The sequence below is a fragment of the Gymnogyps californianus genome, chromosome 4 (genome assembly GCF_018139145.2).
Source record: "Gymnogyps californianus isolate 813 chromosome 4, ASM1813914v2, whole genome shotgun sequence".
Classification (NCBI taxonomy): domain Eukaryota; kingdom Metazoa; phylum Chordata; class Aves; order Accipitriformes; family Cathartidae; genus Gymnogyps; species Gymnogyps californianus.
In genome coordinates this window covers 44731281-44746949 of record NC_059474.1, presented here as the reverse complement: position 1 = coordinate 44746949, position 15669 = coordinate 44731281, and the positions used below count along the sequence as shown (strand labels likewise).

The window sequence follows — 15669 nt, the reverse complement described above, 5'->3', positions numbered from 1 at the left end:
ATGCAGCAAATTCATATGGTTATGTGTCTGTCAACAGAATCCTTGGTTGCTGACTTAAGTGTGAAACTGAGGGACACAAATCAGCCATACTCAGTTGTTTTTAGTCTAGTGAAATTGTATTCAAATTATTTATATATCAATTTAAAAAAATTCAAAAGCTATTCAGGTTGTTTTTGAAAGTACTAGCTTTTGTAATGCACACCTTACTCAAGAAGTTCTAATGTGTATGTGACTGACATTGTGATAACTGTATTTAGACTATTATTTATTAATAATAAACTAAATAGTTAATGTTTCAGGGAACACATTTTGATATAGCAGTTGTTTAATTTTGAGTTTTAAAGTATTTTTTGTGTCCAACTTGTAACCCTCCCTCTCTGGGTTGTTTTGGTCTGGCATCCTTTACTGTGCTCAGAGAGACTCTGCAAGCAGGGTGCAGACAAGTGAAAAGGAGAAGGAAGCTATTTGTTGGTCCTAGCTGGGACTTGCAAGCTGCTAGGCTGAGCACCGGCATCCTTAGTACTCCTGGTAAAAGCGCCCAGGGAGGAAGGGTTGGCCTTCATTTCTCCTTGGAATGACCTGACCATCAGTCTTGCTGGATTTCTGTCTGCTGACTCCCTGGTTTTCTTCTGTACAGTTTTATACCTTTTCAGGTCAATGTTTTTCCTCTTGAATTTTCAAGCTTCTTACTGCCTGTATCTCAGCCATCATAGCTTCTTTTTCCCGCTGTTCTTATCTCAAATGGCTCTTTGTACTTTGTCAAGGCTCTTTCTTACAACTGAAAAAATTTTCTCAAAAGTCTGACCCCAAGATATGTGGCTGTGCCATTTCAGAATTAGGCCTTGTATCACAGAAAGCTGAACTCCCAGGAGCAGACATTTCAGGATTAAGGCTCCAGAAACTAGAATAAGTACAGAAGAGGACTGTTAGATTGAAAAAGCAGTGAAAATATTTCCCTGCTAGAGAAAATGAAAAGCATTTGGATGTTTAACTTCTCCCAGTCTTTATTTTGTTACACTTGCTATTTTATATTTAGGAAAAAGAGGCAGGGAGATACGCCTGCTAATAGACAATGATAGCATAAAAACAAATGGATGCCAATGTAGATTAGAAGTTATTAGAAAAGTGAAACTTTGGAACTTCCTTCCAGTGGGAGTAAAAACCCAACTTTCATTAAAATTGGAGCTTCATAATCCTATGGTGGGCTTGGTCCTCCTGTAGCAGAGTGTGAGATTTCTATAATTTAGGAGAGTCATTTATATGCATCTATGATGCCTATGGAGAGATATGAAAATAGTGGACAATTGGATTACTTGGAATGAGCTTCTGTTGCAATTAAACTTCGAGATGCTACCTGTTCTTGTGATGTTCCAGAAAGCAGTCCTGTTCTGGGTCTTGTCGCACTTGCGCAATCAGGGACTATGTACAGCTGAGGCCTCTCATCCTTCTTGTGTGAGGATTCCTACAAAGCATATGTGGCATGAGTGCTGCTAGTCCATCCTCAGTTTTAGTCTGAGATACATCTTAGTCTTAGAGGATGTTCACAAAATAACAATTTTTCCTGAGAATATGGTGCATTTTACAGTTGTCGTAATGTTATGTACAACCTGAAGATAGATTGGTAAAGCCTTTTAATGAAGAGGGGTATGCCATCTTGGACTAGAGAGACTCTTGCTCAGTGTTTGGGCCTTGACATATTTCTTAGTTATAACCACAGAAGAGTAATGTACTTCCACTCACTGCATAGGCTGGTACGGGGTTTGGAGACATTGGATTACTTGTGGAAGAAGTGTCTTTTGAGGACCAGCTTTACACAGCAATCCTTCTTGGCTTTTAGCATCATGCTGAAGAGATGCTGAAGAAACTTTTGTTAGGGAATTTTAGCATGTGTTCTGAAGCAGGGATTGCTGTGTTGTACTTCACTGTGGGATAGAGCGTTCTTGATTCTGAGTCTAAAACTTTGAGTCCTGACTAGACTTGGAAGCATGCATGTCTTCTGTAGACTGTTCTTGTGTACATTCGTATGCATGAGATTGAAAGGACGTAGTTGGCAGAATCGTTCTTATGCTTCTATTCTGAGTAGCAACGTCTGTTGCTACGCTTCTGTTACCTTGGCTGCTATGAATTTCATGGTGTTCTCAAAAGCAGTTATTTAAGCATAAAATCGACAAGTAAATCAGATTTAAAAAAAAAAAAATTGATTCTGCAATGTTTAGGTTCTGCTGGTTCTCCAACTGGCAGAGCTTGTGTCTCTCCCTCTGTAATAAGGCTGGGGTTCCTGCTTGACCAGTGCCTTATGTTAGGCCATTAGCAAAGACCTTTTGTGCCAAGCCAAAAAAATCACAATGTGACATTGTGAATTGAAGCAATAATTTTAAAAACTAATTCTTGCTAAATATTTTTGTTTCATCTGCTTGAGAAATTGTCATTGTTCTTTTGAGTGAACATAAGGCTTAGATCTTTCCAAGCTCCTGTGCTCTGCATTGCTCTAAAACAAGAGGTTATCAGTTCAGGAAGAAGCTACAATTCTGGAAAGTTCCAGCTGGTTTTATAGCATTATCACATCAGAAAGATGCAGGTACTTCATTTAGCTTATAAAAAATATCATCATCTGTTTTGTGGAATAGAAATAGTTGGCCTAAACCAGACAAGACAGACTTATGAGACTTGATATATTTGATTGTGATATTTTGTTTCACACACTAATACACATTGGATTACTGTCGTGAAAAGATCTAGGGAATATGAGGGGTTTTTCCCTTTTTTCCAGCTGCAGCCTCTGGCACTGATAAGCTCTGGCCATGTTTTTCATACGTGTTAATGTGGCTTTGGGAAGATATTTGGGAGAAGATTTCTGAAAGCGTACAAAATGTTAAAAAGATTTCTGGAAATGGATATCAAGTGTCAGCTGCTGAACACCTCACAAAAATGTTAGAAAATGACTGAAGCCTATTAATGATGGAACAGAAATTTAGGCAGTCTTCAACGATGCCATACACAGAAACAAAGACTGACAACAGCCACTGTCATAAAACAAAAAGGAGAAGATGGGTTACAGGCTTTTATTTTTGGCCACCTTGATTCTCTGAAAGGTTTTTAATCTGAGGGAACTTCAGCAGACCTTTGCTTCTGTATTTGTTTATTCTGTTTAGTAAAGGCAATTAAGCCAGAGAAGGTCTGACTGTAGGTATATAAATGAGTGAAATAGTGTTTGTGAATTAATCCACAAATGTTTATAGCCTAAAATGTCCTGTGCAGATTTCAGATGTACCTTTCCTTCCTATGTAATTGAAAAATATAAAGTTAGTGTCAATATCTTTATGGCCAGCAAGACTATGTGCCTTTTGGATAGAAGAGGTAGGTCAAGTGCTTACTGCTGCTGTGTGCATGTATAATACATATCTCCAGACTCATAATGAAAAATACCAAAAAAGTGGTACATTTACAGCTCCTATTATCTTCCTGTGCTCTCCACGCTGGCATTGTTTATTGTACTTCCAAACATTTTGTTACTAGCCCCTTTCATGTTGTTAAGAACTTCCTTTTTGTCCTTTAAGTTTGTCCCTGAAGCTGAAGTCCCATCCTACTGGTACAGGGCAGACAAGGACAGATCTTTAGCTATTGAGATAGAAACTGTCTCTATTGGTTGCAAAAATGTGAAAATCTGTTTTTCATATGCAATTGGAACAGATATTTTAGAAATGTCCTAAAATGGAAAGGATTTTTTTTTTGAAGGCAGATTTTAGTTTTGATGATAAAGTAGTAGGATTGTACTTGCTTAGGAAGTGGGAATTTGGGAGCCAAGCCTCTGCAGCTCCTAAGCCAGCTTGTTTCCAGGCTGCCTGACTTTGGAGCCAGCTGGCTTCAATGTCTGGGTAAAGTGGCAAGAAGTGGGGCAGGATTCCAATATGAACTTGTCAAAGTTGCACACTGTCGAAAATTCTGATTTGGAAAAAAAGTAAGTATTTTATTCTGTCATGAAAACTTCCAGCCAGATAGTTCTGTTTGCTTATTTAGATGTTAATGAAGAAAGAAGTATGTTACCTAATGCAACAAATAAAAACCAAGCTAATTTGAGATTTTGCAGGGGACAGATGCATGAAATATTTAATCATGTCGTAAGTTTCATGATGTTTGATGTTAATACCTCCAGATTATCGAAGCTTTCAGGATGTGAGCAATAATATGGGATAATACAAATCCTAACCCAGAAGGCAAAAAAATACACACACACCCAATACTATTTTTCTCTCATAAATATTGGAAAAAGAGGATCTAAGTGGGATTTTTGGAACTCTTACTACTGAATTATATTATTTCAAAGATGCTGATATCCTTCTTGTTAAAAGGAAGTAAAAAGTTTGAATTTCATAAGCATTATTTTTATATATAATAAAATAATGCCTTCTGTCTTCAACACTTGAACAGCTTTAGATAAATTGCCGTTGGCAGGTTTAATTGGTGTTTTTGCATTTCCTTGTTCTTTTTCAGTTTCTAATTATTTTGAATAACCCATTTAGCTGTAATTTCAATTGGCTTCTGCCAAAAGGTTATCTGTCAATCAGTTAAGATGGTCTCCTTGACAACAAGAGATCTGGTTCTTAAGAGGCAAGTGATTTCACCTTACCTCTATTTTTGATGACTAAAATTTATATAGCAATCTACTCTCCTATTTCTCTTTTTTCTGTAATTCATTCAGCTGAGGATTTGTTTCCAGGTATTGCTTGAGAACCTGAGCCTGTAGCTACTGACTTCATTTGTTTTAATTTCTTGGTTTTTTCACTCTTCTTTCTTCTCTTGGCCATGTGCTTTGTGTTATGCTTTGAGCACAGAGGCTGACATCCAGTAATACGGTCTTAGTTTTTGTCCAAGTACTGTCTATTTTTTCAGATTTTCTTCTACAGTTCTCTTTCTAGCATGAAAACAGGAGACAACCTCACATTCATTGTATTACTTTGAAAATTCTCAACTTCTACTCTTCTAGTTTAGAGGCTGGATCTCCTCCTATTTAGAGCATGTCATAAATCTAAATAAACTTTTAAAAAGCAAGGCTTTTATATATGAGTCTATAAAATCAACTGGGTATTTCTAGTTTACGAAGTGTATGCTGTTGGATGTGATCCACTGTTGGATCGGCTTTCTCAAGGGAAGATGAACAAGGCTTCTGAACCTCAGATTTGTTTGAGATTTGGATGAGTGTTGCTTCCCGTTTCTGCTTGCTTCCTAACTCAGCTTCTGAGTAGTCAGGCATGCTGTTTTGTAGCACTGTTACTTGAAATTTGGAGTTTATCATAAAACTATTTTATGCAAATTACCTTTCTCAATTTCTATTTGCCATATGCAAATAGTAAAATTAATCAGATACTTATTTCAATAAGTGTACCTCAGAAAATTCTACTTCAGCTTAAGAAACTGCATATTTGTAGTCTGAAAAGCAAACAGACATACAGATTTGTAAGGAGTGGAAAAGTAATGGTGATGTTATAAAAATCAATATTATTTCTCCTCATCCTTTCTCTCCCATTCCCTGAGATACTGCAGAAAATAATACCTGTCCATCATAAGATAGTGCTGCAGAATTGGAGGGACTTGTAGTGATGATAACTGCATGAATGAAAAGGCTGGTAGGATGAGGGGACTGAAAAGGCGAGGACTGTCTACTTCAGAGATGAAGGCTAAAAAGGAATATAGAATAATGAATGATTTTGAGTAGACGGGCTGCAGCTTTCCCTATCATCGTATTCAGCATTAGAACATGGGGATATTAACTGAAAACTGATTAATGGTAAACTGGGTGTTAAATTTAGATGTGGGGCTTTTTGTTCAATGAAACTGTGGGATTATTACTATAGGAAAGTATTAAAGTCAAGAATTTAACAGGATTCAAGGGGACTGGACTGTATCTCACTAAACTCATTGTTTAGTAAAATATGGTTAAGGTAAAATATCATTCTTCTGGCTACCAATCTCTGATTTTTCATGGTTATAGTGATACTTTTATGGGAGGAGGTTTTATTGTCATACTTTTCATATATATTCTTGGACCTTTGTCTGAAGCAATTTGTGCTGCCTGTTTCAAGGAACAGGATGCTGAACTAGATAAAGGACAAGAATTATACTGTTAGATTTATCTTTTTATGCTCTCTAGTCTTTAGTACAGTGTGAAAAAGCTGTTGTACCCTGCAAAGTTGACCTGAAAAATTTAGACTTCTTGATCTGGAAGCATTCAGCATTCTTTAACTTTTTTTAACAGCTTAAGACTCCATGCTTGACAAATTGTCTTAACTGTACTAGCACTAGCAGAGTCATAGAAAAGGCTTTAAAAAGTTCTTTAGTTTGAATATGTTTGACCTTTTTTTACTTATTCTGATTTTCAGTGAATTCTTAAATTCCCAGTAACAGTTGTCCCTTCTAACTTCTGCTAAAAATAGCTGAAGAGGGGAAAAATAACAGTTAACTGGATGGAGCTACTTTTTAAGCAACTGAATGGATTAAAAAGCAATTTTAAGGAAGGGAGAAGACAACTGAATAACTGAACAACAATTTGATAAAGATACATGCTCTATGTTAACAGAAAATGTCTTCTTCTACAACTAAAACATTGAATTTTGTAGAGATTGTGCTATGTAATATTTTTTATGACCTTGGAGAAGCTCTGAGAGATGCAACAGGATCCAGACCTGTTGTTTGATTTGACCTACATTAGACTGCAAAACTGCTGGTTAGTTCTAATGAATCAGCCATTGTTCATGTTGAACTGCAGGTTTAAAAGATGTTTGTCAACAGCATAGAGGGCATATTCTTCTTCTGGAATCTTTTTTGCTGTATTTGTGTGTACAAAGTTAGCAAAATAAGATTGAAATAATTGTCAAGGACAAGTACTGAGATGAAGCAATGCTGGAAATGTTAAACTGCTATCATTGCTACTTTTAGTATAATGTGTTTATACTTTTTAGTATAATGTATTTCAATTATTTTTAAGAATCTTTAAATATAAAAGCTGTTTGTGAGACCAAGCTTTAACCTATATAAAATGTTTTAAGTTAAGGTATTGCTTCTAGATATGACAAAATAGCATGCAGATTGACTTGTTTTCCTCTATTTTTCCTCTGCTGCTTTAATGCTTGTTGTGGGATACACTTAGCACTGTATGTTAGAGTACTACTTTTCCTCCAAACAGAACAGCACTTTTCTGACGTCGTACTTAGTGAGGAATACCTCAATCTTGGTGTAGAGCAGGTGTGCAGTCTTATATCCAGTGACAAACTCACAATTGCCTCAGAAGAGAAGGTAAGACCATCTGTATCCCAGTATTCTTTTTATCCTTCTGGGTGAGAGAGTGAGCTTGCTCTTACTGCTCTTGTACATTTGTTTGGATGTGTTCTTTGTTTCCTCAGTGAAATTAGGCATGTATTGTGCTCATGTTTAAAGGATTTTTCCCAAAAGTGCTAAGGAATTTTCCTAAAAGTGTTGTCAGTCTGATGTTGAAAATTAATCTCAACTCCTAAAAATCCTAAAACTGTGTTAAATCACATAACCCTTTGTTCTTTGAAAAAACGGAAATTAAATTAAATGGGAATTCCTTCTCATCTTCAAGCAGAACAAAGAAAACACATGCTGTGAGTCACATACACAGGAGTTTGGTTTACCAAGGGAGAAATAACTCAAAAATAGTAGTTTGAAGAGCAAGTATATGCCATCTACTAACTTTAACATCAGCAGTCCCACAAAGGTTTTAAAACTCTGTATGTATATGTGGGCTGTTTAGCCTAACTGAACAAATGTGGGTTGCAAAGGAGATGGCTAAGTAGCTTGGTATAACCAAACTTGAGTTTAAATATGTGTTGACTCACCTTTAGCTAGATCTCATTCTTTTAAAGCCATTTTTCAAACACTGTGATCTTCAGTGAGCCCAGTGCATCTCTTTGGACCTCTAATGGTTTTCAGGTTGTTGATGTATTCATTTCTGAATCCAGTTGTGATCAATTTAAAATATGTTGGTTTTCTTCTTTCCAAGGAGTACAAAGTTGTACTAACACCTCTGTTCAAATGAGGCTAAATTGTATTCAGAAGCATGTTTGAATACTGATTTTTTTATGGCTAGGTAGTGTTTCGTGTTAAAACCTTTTTGAAACGTTGAATCTAAGAACTATGTGCTTAAACTGCAACTAGCAAAGTCACGTTGCTGTTCCCATGATACCCTGAAAGTCCGGTTTTATCATTTTGCTTTTGATACATGTGATGCTGCTTCTGTGGAGTATAATTAAGATTGATGAGCTGCTGTGCAATAGAGGAGAAATTAGGCTTGGGATCGCTTCTCCTAGTAAGACTCAGTGATGATAAGTCATTTGAATGATGATGTGGCAGGTCAGTTTTCCAAGAAAGGAAGAAGAGTATGAGGATTGTAATATCCCTGCTGCTGTGTTGTTTGTTTACCTAGTTTTATTGGATTTTCAGTATCAATGAAATTATTGTGTGCATTTTGTCAATGTAGTGCAGCTATCCTTGAAACACCAGTAGAGGAGTGATATAAAAAGAGACTCGCTACTGCATCTTCAGAATTTTGTAGTGGGTAAATATGGAAATAATGGGAGCTGTAACTGCTGTCGTCTTTTCTCACGTTAGGAATTTTAGTATAAGCAAAACTGTTTTTGAAGGCACGCTGATATTTTCATACTACTGAATTTGTAAGTCACGGGACTCGCATTTGTTTGTTTCCTGGAAGGTATTTGAAGCAGTGATAGCGTGGGTAAACCACGACAAAGATGTAAGGCAGGAGCTAATGGCACGCCTGATGGAGCATGTTCGGCTGCCTTTGCTTTCCCGCGAATATTTAGTTCAGGTAAGCAAAAAGGAATACTAATTCTTCTGCATGTGAACATTTCAGTTTATTTTTTTTAATGCCAGATGGATAATTTTAAATTTAAACAACAGTATAATGTAGTGTGTTACTGATAGTAAAAATAAACAGACAGCCATCATTACATATGCATGTGCATACACACACACGGAGTCAAATGAGGGATTGCCACATAGAAGATATCATATATAAGTAATGTATCTGTTTGGCTGACTACTTGTCATGCTACACGAGTAATTTGAATGATTTAATTAGCTGAGATCAGGTTAGCTTTCATTTTTAAGATGATATTTCATACGACACTTCATAAGTGAATTTTAAATTTTAGAATTTAATCTATTGTTTAAGTTGGTTAGGACTCGCTGATAAAGGAAACATTTCTTTACGTGGTTCCGATATAATAAATTTTTTCAAATTTTATAAGATCATTTTGAATATTTAGGTGTCAGGTCAAATATTTAAGATTGAAAATACCAGTTCACTATTAGCATTGGTTAGTAGGTGTAGTAGCAGGTTGGTAGGTGTTTATTTTAGAAATTCTGGTTTTGTGATATTAATTTCCTCCACTTTGTGTGGGTTGTTTCAGGGTTTTTTGGTTTGCTTTTGTGGGTTTTTTTATGGATTTTTTTTGCTGTTGTGGTTTCTTATTGTAGTGGAGTGGTTTACTAGTTTGTTAAACTCTTCTCCCCCCGCGCCCCCCCCCCGGTGTTCTGTACTCTCTGTACTTGAAAAGTCAAGAAATGTGCTTGGTTGTGAGGAAGTGATTTACCTTGCCTAACACTGTTTCTTCTACTTACTAATTAAGAGAATCAACATTTTTTTTTTCAGTGACTGCGTATTGCCATCACATAGACTTGTATCTAACTGTGGTTAAACTACAATCTAAAAAATCAGAGTAATCTGCATTTGTGTGATATAACACAGGCTTTATTACATTTCAGATTGTTATTTGTGTTTTACTTCCTTAACATGCTCAGACCTTGTTAAACTTCTATTAATAAACAGAGAGTTGAAGAAGAAATATTGGTTAAGAACAGCAGTGCTTGTAAAGATTACCTCATTGAAGCTATGAAGTATCACTTGCTGCCAACTGAGCAGCGAGCATTGATGAAAAGCACTCGAACGAAATTGAGAACACCTGCTAGCCTTCCAAAAGTAAGACCCTTATTTTTCCAATGTACTTATTTCTTCAAACTCCATTTTAACAGATTTCATGAGAACATGACTGTCACTTGGGGTATTCCAGTAAAAATCTTTGTACCAGAATTATTTATTACAAAAATATAAAAAGTAATTAGCTTTATATTCCATACTACTTGTGAAATAGATGTTTTAGTCTCCCACACCCCCCCACCCACCCCCCACCCCCCAAAAAAAAGAAATTTTTTTTTTAGTAAGTTCTTCAGCATTTGAGAAATATACAATTATAGGCCTGGTGTTAGAGAGGAACTAAGCCTGTTTCTTTAAAAAAAAAAACCACCAAAAAAACCCCTAACAAAGACTGATGCTTCTGAGTTGGGGCATTTACTCAATTTTTAGCTAAATATAGTCTTTTGTTCATTTTAGAAGAAGAAAACAGAACAAACATCAGATACTGTCTTCTTTCCAATTAAGTAAAGAAGTTTTCTCATAGTACCGTTATGGCAACTGCGATAATGGAATAGGAGATTCCGTTCAGCAGACTTAGCACATTTCTCTCAAAGGAACCAGATAAGGCTGTTCTGTGATGGATGGTCACAGTTCCATTGAACATCATAGATGTTGAATTCTCATACCTGAGGTCAGAGTAGGATGTGAAGATACAGCAGGATCTGCTATGTTCATGGGAGCTCTACCTAGGCTCTTAATTGCTTCCTGCTTTTCTATCTCAGATACTTCCTCTGGACACAGTGATTACAAATTGCATGTGTTTTTAAAAAAATGAATTTTGCCTAGTTTGCAAGACTCAAATTTCTTATTTAGGAGAACCATCCTTTAATTATTTCTTGTACAGAAGCTTGTTTTATTTTTTAACACTTTTTTGATCTTTCAGGTGCTCTCATATATGCAAATAAGTAATAAATATTATTATCTCCCTTTTAGTTGATGATGGTAGTTGGAGGACAGGCACCAAAGGCAATTCGCAGTGTTGAATGCTATGATTTTAAAGAAGAACGCTGGCATCAGGTAGCTGAATTGCCTTCCAGAAGATGTAGAGCGGGTAAATGATGCCTAATTTTTTTGTTGCGGTTGGTAATGCTTCAGAATTTAGGCATCTGTATAAAGCATCTTATGTTCTTTGGAACAGTACTTAAGATATTTATCTGAAAAGGGCTAAGCCTTGACTTCAGTGATCATCCTTAAAATTAGAATTACTTGCTAATCCGGAACAATACAAGTTTGATAACGTGATCTTAATTTGTGCATCAGTTTGTACTCTCTAGAAGAAACTGCTTTATTACCTCCCATAGATACAGAGCATAAATAAATTTAAATATCACTGCATTATAATAATGAGTAATTTTACTATTAAAATATCCTATTATTATTAAATGAGATGAAGAATGTGAGGAAGTGACCAACCGATACTAAAAATGTGAAAATGTGATCTTAAAGCAGCTGGGATATCTAAGCAAGAAGAAATTCAGCAAGCATGATATTCAGAAGTGCGAGCTATTAGTAACAAAAAGTGTCAGAACTTCTAGTGCTTACTCTGAATGAAGTGTGGCTCTAGGACACTGTCAAAAGCCTGATGGTGTAGTGAGTACTGTAAATTGTGTCAAGTATCTGCATAGTTAGGACAGTATGGAATACAAATTGACGAAGAGATTAAAACGCTCATCTTTCCTCCCTGTTTCCCTGCTCTAGGAATGGTGTACATGGGAGGCATGGTTTACGCTGTTGGTGGTTTCAATGGTTCTTTGAGAGTTCGCACAGTAGATTCCTATGATCCGGTGAAGGACCAGTGGACAAGTGTTGCCAATATGCAAGACAGGAGAAGCACACTGGGAGCAGCTGTATTAAATGGCCTTCTTTATGCTGTGGGAGGATTTGATGGGAGTACAGGTATTTTTGCCTTTATACGCTGCTGATTAGCTTTGGCTACTCTTGACATAATTGTATCAAATTTGAATGTCTCTTTCAGGGAAGCTGTGATGAAACCAAGCATGAGGGTAGCCTGGCATCTTGTGGTGTGGAATGTGCTTTAGTGGTCACATCCTTCTACCTGAACAGCGGACTGTTTGCTCCCGTCTAAGAGTTTAGGCTTAATGACTAGTGAATCTTTTACAAGTTCCCTTTCAGTATTCCTTCTATAGTCAGAGTCCTTAACTTATGGAAGATGCGAGTAGAAAAATTACCTGGTCTCTCTTGTCCTGTTTCCATATGAAATATACCTCTGCATTTTCATGTACTGTAAATAGGATGACAAACAGCTTTCTCTGACCTGTGGGAAGGCTTTGGACGTACACTGTTCATTCTCTTCACAGATGCGTTAAACCATTTGTGCAGAGATGATCCTTTTCCTTAAAAACTATTACTGAAGCATATATAGGAGAGAGCATTGTGACTTAATTAAAAGAAAGAAAAAAAAAATCTAAGGAAGAATTTTTCAGAGTTCCACAAAAGCTTTTATTAATTTGCTCATTTTCAGACACCAGGAATGGGTTGACTGTAACTGGTTATCTAAAGGACATCAGTTGTGCCTTTTGCACAGTAATTAACAGTCCTTAAAATGAAATTATTTGAATTTTCAGATATGAAGAATTTTTCGGAAGGTAGACAGTATGTTGCACCTCGATTTATAGAGAAAATAATGCTATATTGTCTTCATAGGTTTATCATCAGTTGAAGTTTACAACTTAAAGACTAATGAGTGGTTTCATGTAGCTCCAATGAACACAAGAAGAAGTAGTGTTGGTGTAGGTGTTGTTGGAGGTAAGTTGACAAATGATATTAAAAAGAAGAGGGGGGAAATGCAATCATTTACCCTACTACCTTTTCTCACTTTTGAAAACATACTTCAGATTTATGTTTTTGCTCAACCTTGTAATTCAAATGGTATGAACAATACATAATCGTTCTACTTGGGTTTGACCAGCTTTTAGCATAGTGGTTCTAAATTTTTTTTCAGAGCTTCAATTGTGCCTGAGGCCAACTGAGGAAAAGCTCACTAAGCGTGCAAGCTCTAGGTTACACACGTCAGCAAAGCTAGAGAGCCCGATTACTGAAGTGATGACCTTATACATTGGTCTTTAGTGATGCAGCACTGCAGTATTGTCAACTCTGTTATCTGTGGCTGACTTTGCTGGTTGCATGCTGGGCATGATCTCAAGGACAGTGCCAGGAAAACTGCTGACTTTCAAGTCAGCTTAGTGGTGAATAGCCTGGATGTCGCTTGCACAATGCAGACCTGGGCTGGCTCTTGGGTCTTAAAACAGTTTTAGGCGTGTGTTTTAACTGCATAGGAACCACTGCTGTTTCTGATCTGAAAATGCAGACTGTACAAGTAATTTTCATCTGAATTTTTTTATATTTCTAGGAAGCCTATTTGCAAGCTTCCAATGTTGGACATACTTGAATCAGCTTGCTTTTGAACAATTCTTAATTAAAAACAGGGTAAAGTGCCTTTGTATTTCAGCTAGACAATTCAAAATCTTTTAGATACTGGCTGCCTTTTACATCCTAAAAATAACAAGAACTATAGTGTAGTATCTTGACCTATTACAAAATAGAAACTCGATAACTGATTGATGACAGGTGCTGATTAGTAGCTAATTCAGAGAACGATGACTTCCCCTCAGCCTGTGTACCAGTATAGTCTGTGTGCATTAGAAATTTGTAGGTTTCTGTTGGTTACCCTTCCAGGTAAACTGTATGCTGTTGGTGGCTACGATGGGGCGTCACGTCAGTGCCTTAGTTCAGTAGAATGCTATGATGCTAATACAAATGAGTGGACCTATGTTGCAGAAATGAGCACTAGACGGAGTGGAGCAGGTGAGTGGACAAGAATCAGCTATCTTTGTAAAACTGGAACAAATTTGTGGTTTTAAAATTTATCTAAAAATATAAAAGGTAAGCTAAAGTCTGAGTCTAATGGAATGTGTTAGTCTTAGATGGCTGATATATTGCAAGTTATAAATACAAAACTGTCCTACAGAGTAAGAGTCTGTTAATAGTAAATATCTTTCCTTGCTTTTTCATACTTTTCATATTCCTCTTCTTCCCATAACTTCTGATGTTTTTAACATACAGACTAATATGCATGGATTGTGACAATCAATTTAATATCACCTAAATACTGAAGTATCAAAATCTACATGGCCAGGATGAAAAAATGTCATTTCTTCAAAGATGTCTCTTTGCCAGTGTAGGGCTGATTTTTCTAATAGCGTTTTCAGGTTGACTTTACGTGTGAACTGTGACTAGATTTCCACCTCTTTGGAGGACTTGTTCTGCATTCTGATTCACTGCAGGAAATTTTGTCCTTGTTCATTCTTAAGTTTGTATTACTGGTTTCATCCTATTACTTCCACTTATGTACCCTTTGTTTCATCTTCAGTAATTCTTCTCATCACCTGGTGTTTACATCCTTTGGATATGTATAGGCTACTACATGTTATCCTTCCTTATCGTTTAGCCAAGGTATATCCATTTATTTCTTTATAATCTTAAAAATACCTTCTTTATTTTTTTTGTGGATTTTTTTTTCCTTCTTGCGATTCTGAGTATGTATATTTCTCTTTAAAGACATCAAAAGTGCCTGTGGTATTCCACTTTTGTTTAATGAAATGATGCTTCCACAGCTCCAAATTGACTTTAGCATTTTCATTATCTATTTATATTATGGACTCAAATCTCATTTACTGTTCACTGTCCTCTATTTGTCTTTTGGTATTCCAGGTTTTTTCAACTCGCAGAAGTTGTTTTATTTCTCTAGATGCGTTCCCATGGACTTTTTCAAGTCAAATTGCATGATATTATTTTTCTATGTTTATTTTTTTAGTTAAGTCACTTTTTTGCCAAGTACTCAATGGTGCTTTTTAGCAACACCCTTCAAATATCTACTGGTGATTGCATTAATGTGCTTCATAATTGGAAGAGATGTTGCTACAAATAAAACTGGATGGACTTCTAGTATGCTCAGTAGATGATTTATAGTTATCCCAACTTTTCATCTTGCCTTCCATTATTCTTTATTAACTCTGAACAGTTTTTAATCTGTATAATGATGTTTAAATTAAGTCCAAATTATTTCAAAAGAAATATATAAAAGTATTAAAATCATTACTAAAATATTTAGTTTGTGATACTTCCATTATACACTTACAAAATCAGCAAGTTGATAAATCTCTTATTGCTAAAAGTAATGTTTTGATTGTGTTTCTAAACTACAACTATGATGTTAATGAAGGAAACATGATACACTATGTCTCAAGAAAACATAGCTGTCTTGTGGAACTTCTAGTTACTCAGTCTGTGCATCTTGGAAGTAAATTCTGGGTTAAAAACTGGCCAGAATTGCAGTAAGGGTACCGTTAAATACTCCTGTCTAATATTGGCAAGTTTTGAGGAAAATTTTTCTATAAAATGGGCAAATTACAAGTATCGTTATAAAGACAAATAGTGTTGGTGGGTTGTGACAAAGTTTCATTTTGCAATCTGCCTGCACACCCATTTTATCTCAGTGTTGTTTTTTTTTTAAATACTCTGGTTTTGCAACCTATCATTGTGCTTGTAGCCTATTTTATACGCTAGATATTTTCAGATTTTTTTTTAAATATTGAATTACTTTTACGACTCTGAAATTTAGTGCCTTAGATACACTAACT

At 36.0% G+C, this 15669-nt stretch overlaps 1 protein-coding gene across 2 annotated transcripts in view; it reads left to right on the top strand.

Moving 5' to 3' along the window:
- Positions 1-15669, top strand: part of KLHL2 (kelch like family member 2) — a 59982-nt gene that overhangs the window by 39955 nt on the left and 4358 nt on the right. Inside the window, exons 6-13 of one of the 2 annotated variants that reach the window (XM_050895652.1) lie at positions 7181-7290; positions 8726-8842; positions 9866-10015; positions 10943-11060; positions 11708-11905; positions 12674-12775; positions 13706-13834; positions 14741-15168. In XM_050895652.1, coding sequence (XP_050751609.1) covers positions 7181-7290; positions 8726-8842; positions 9866-10015; positions 10943-11060; positions 11708-11905; positions 12674-12775; positions 13706-13834; positions 14741-14847 — 1031 coding nt within the window. In that variant the 3' untranslated portion in view covers positions 14848-15168. Of the gene's footprint in view, positions 1-7180; positions 7291-8725; positions 8843-9865; positions 10016-10942; positions 11061-11707; positions 11906-12673; positions 12776-13705; positions 13835-14740; positions 15169-15669 lie in introns of those variants that run through there. The other variant, XM_050895651.1, reaches the window with a different exon arrangement.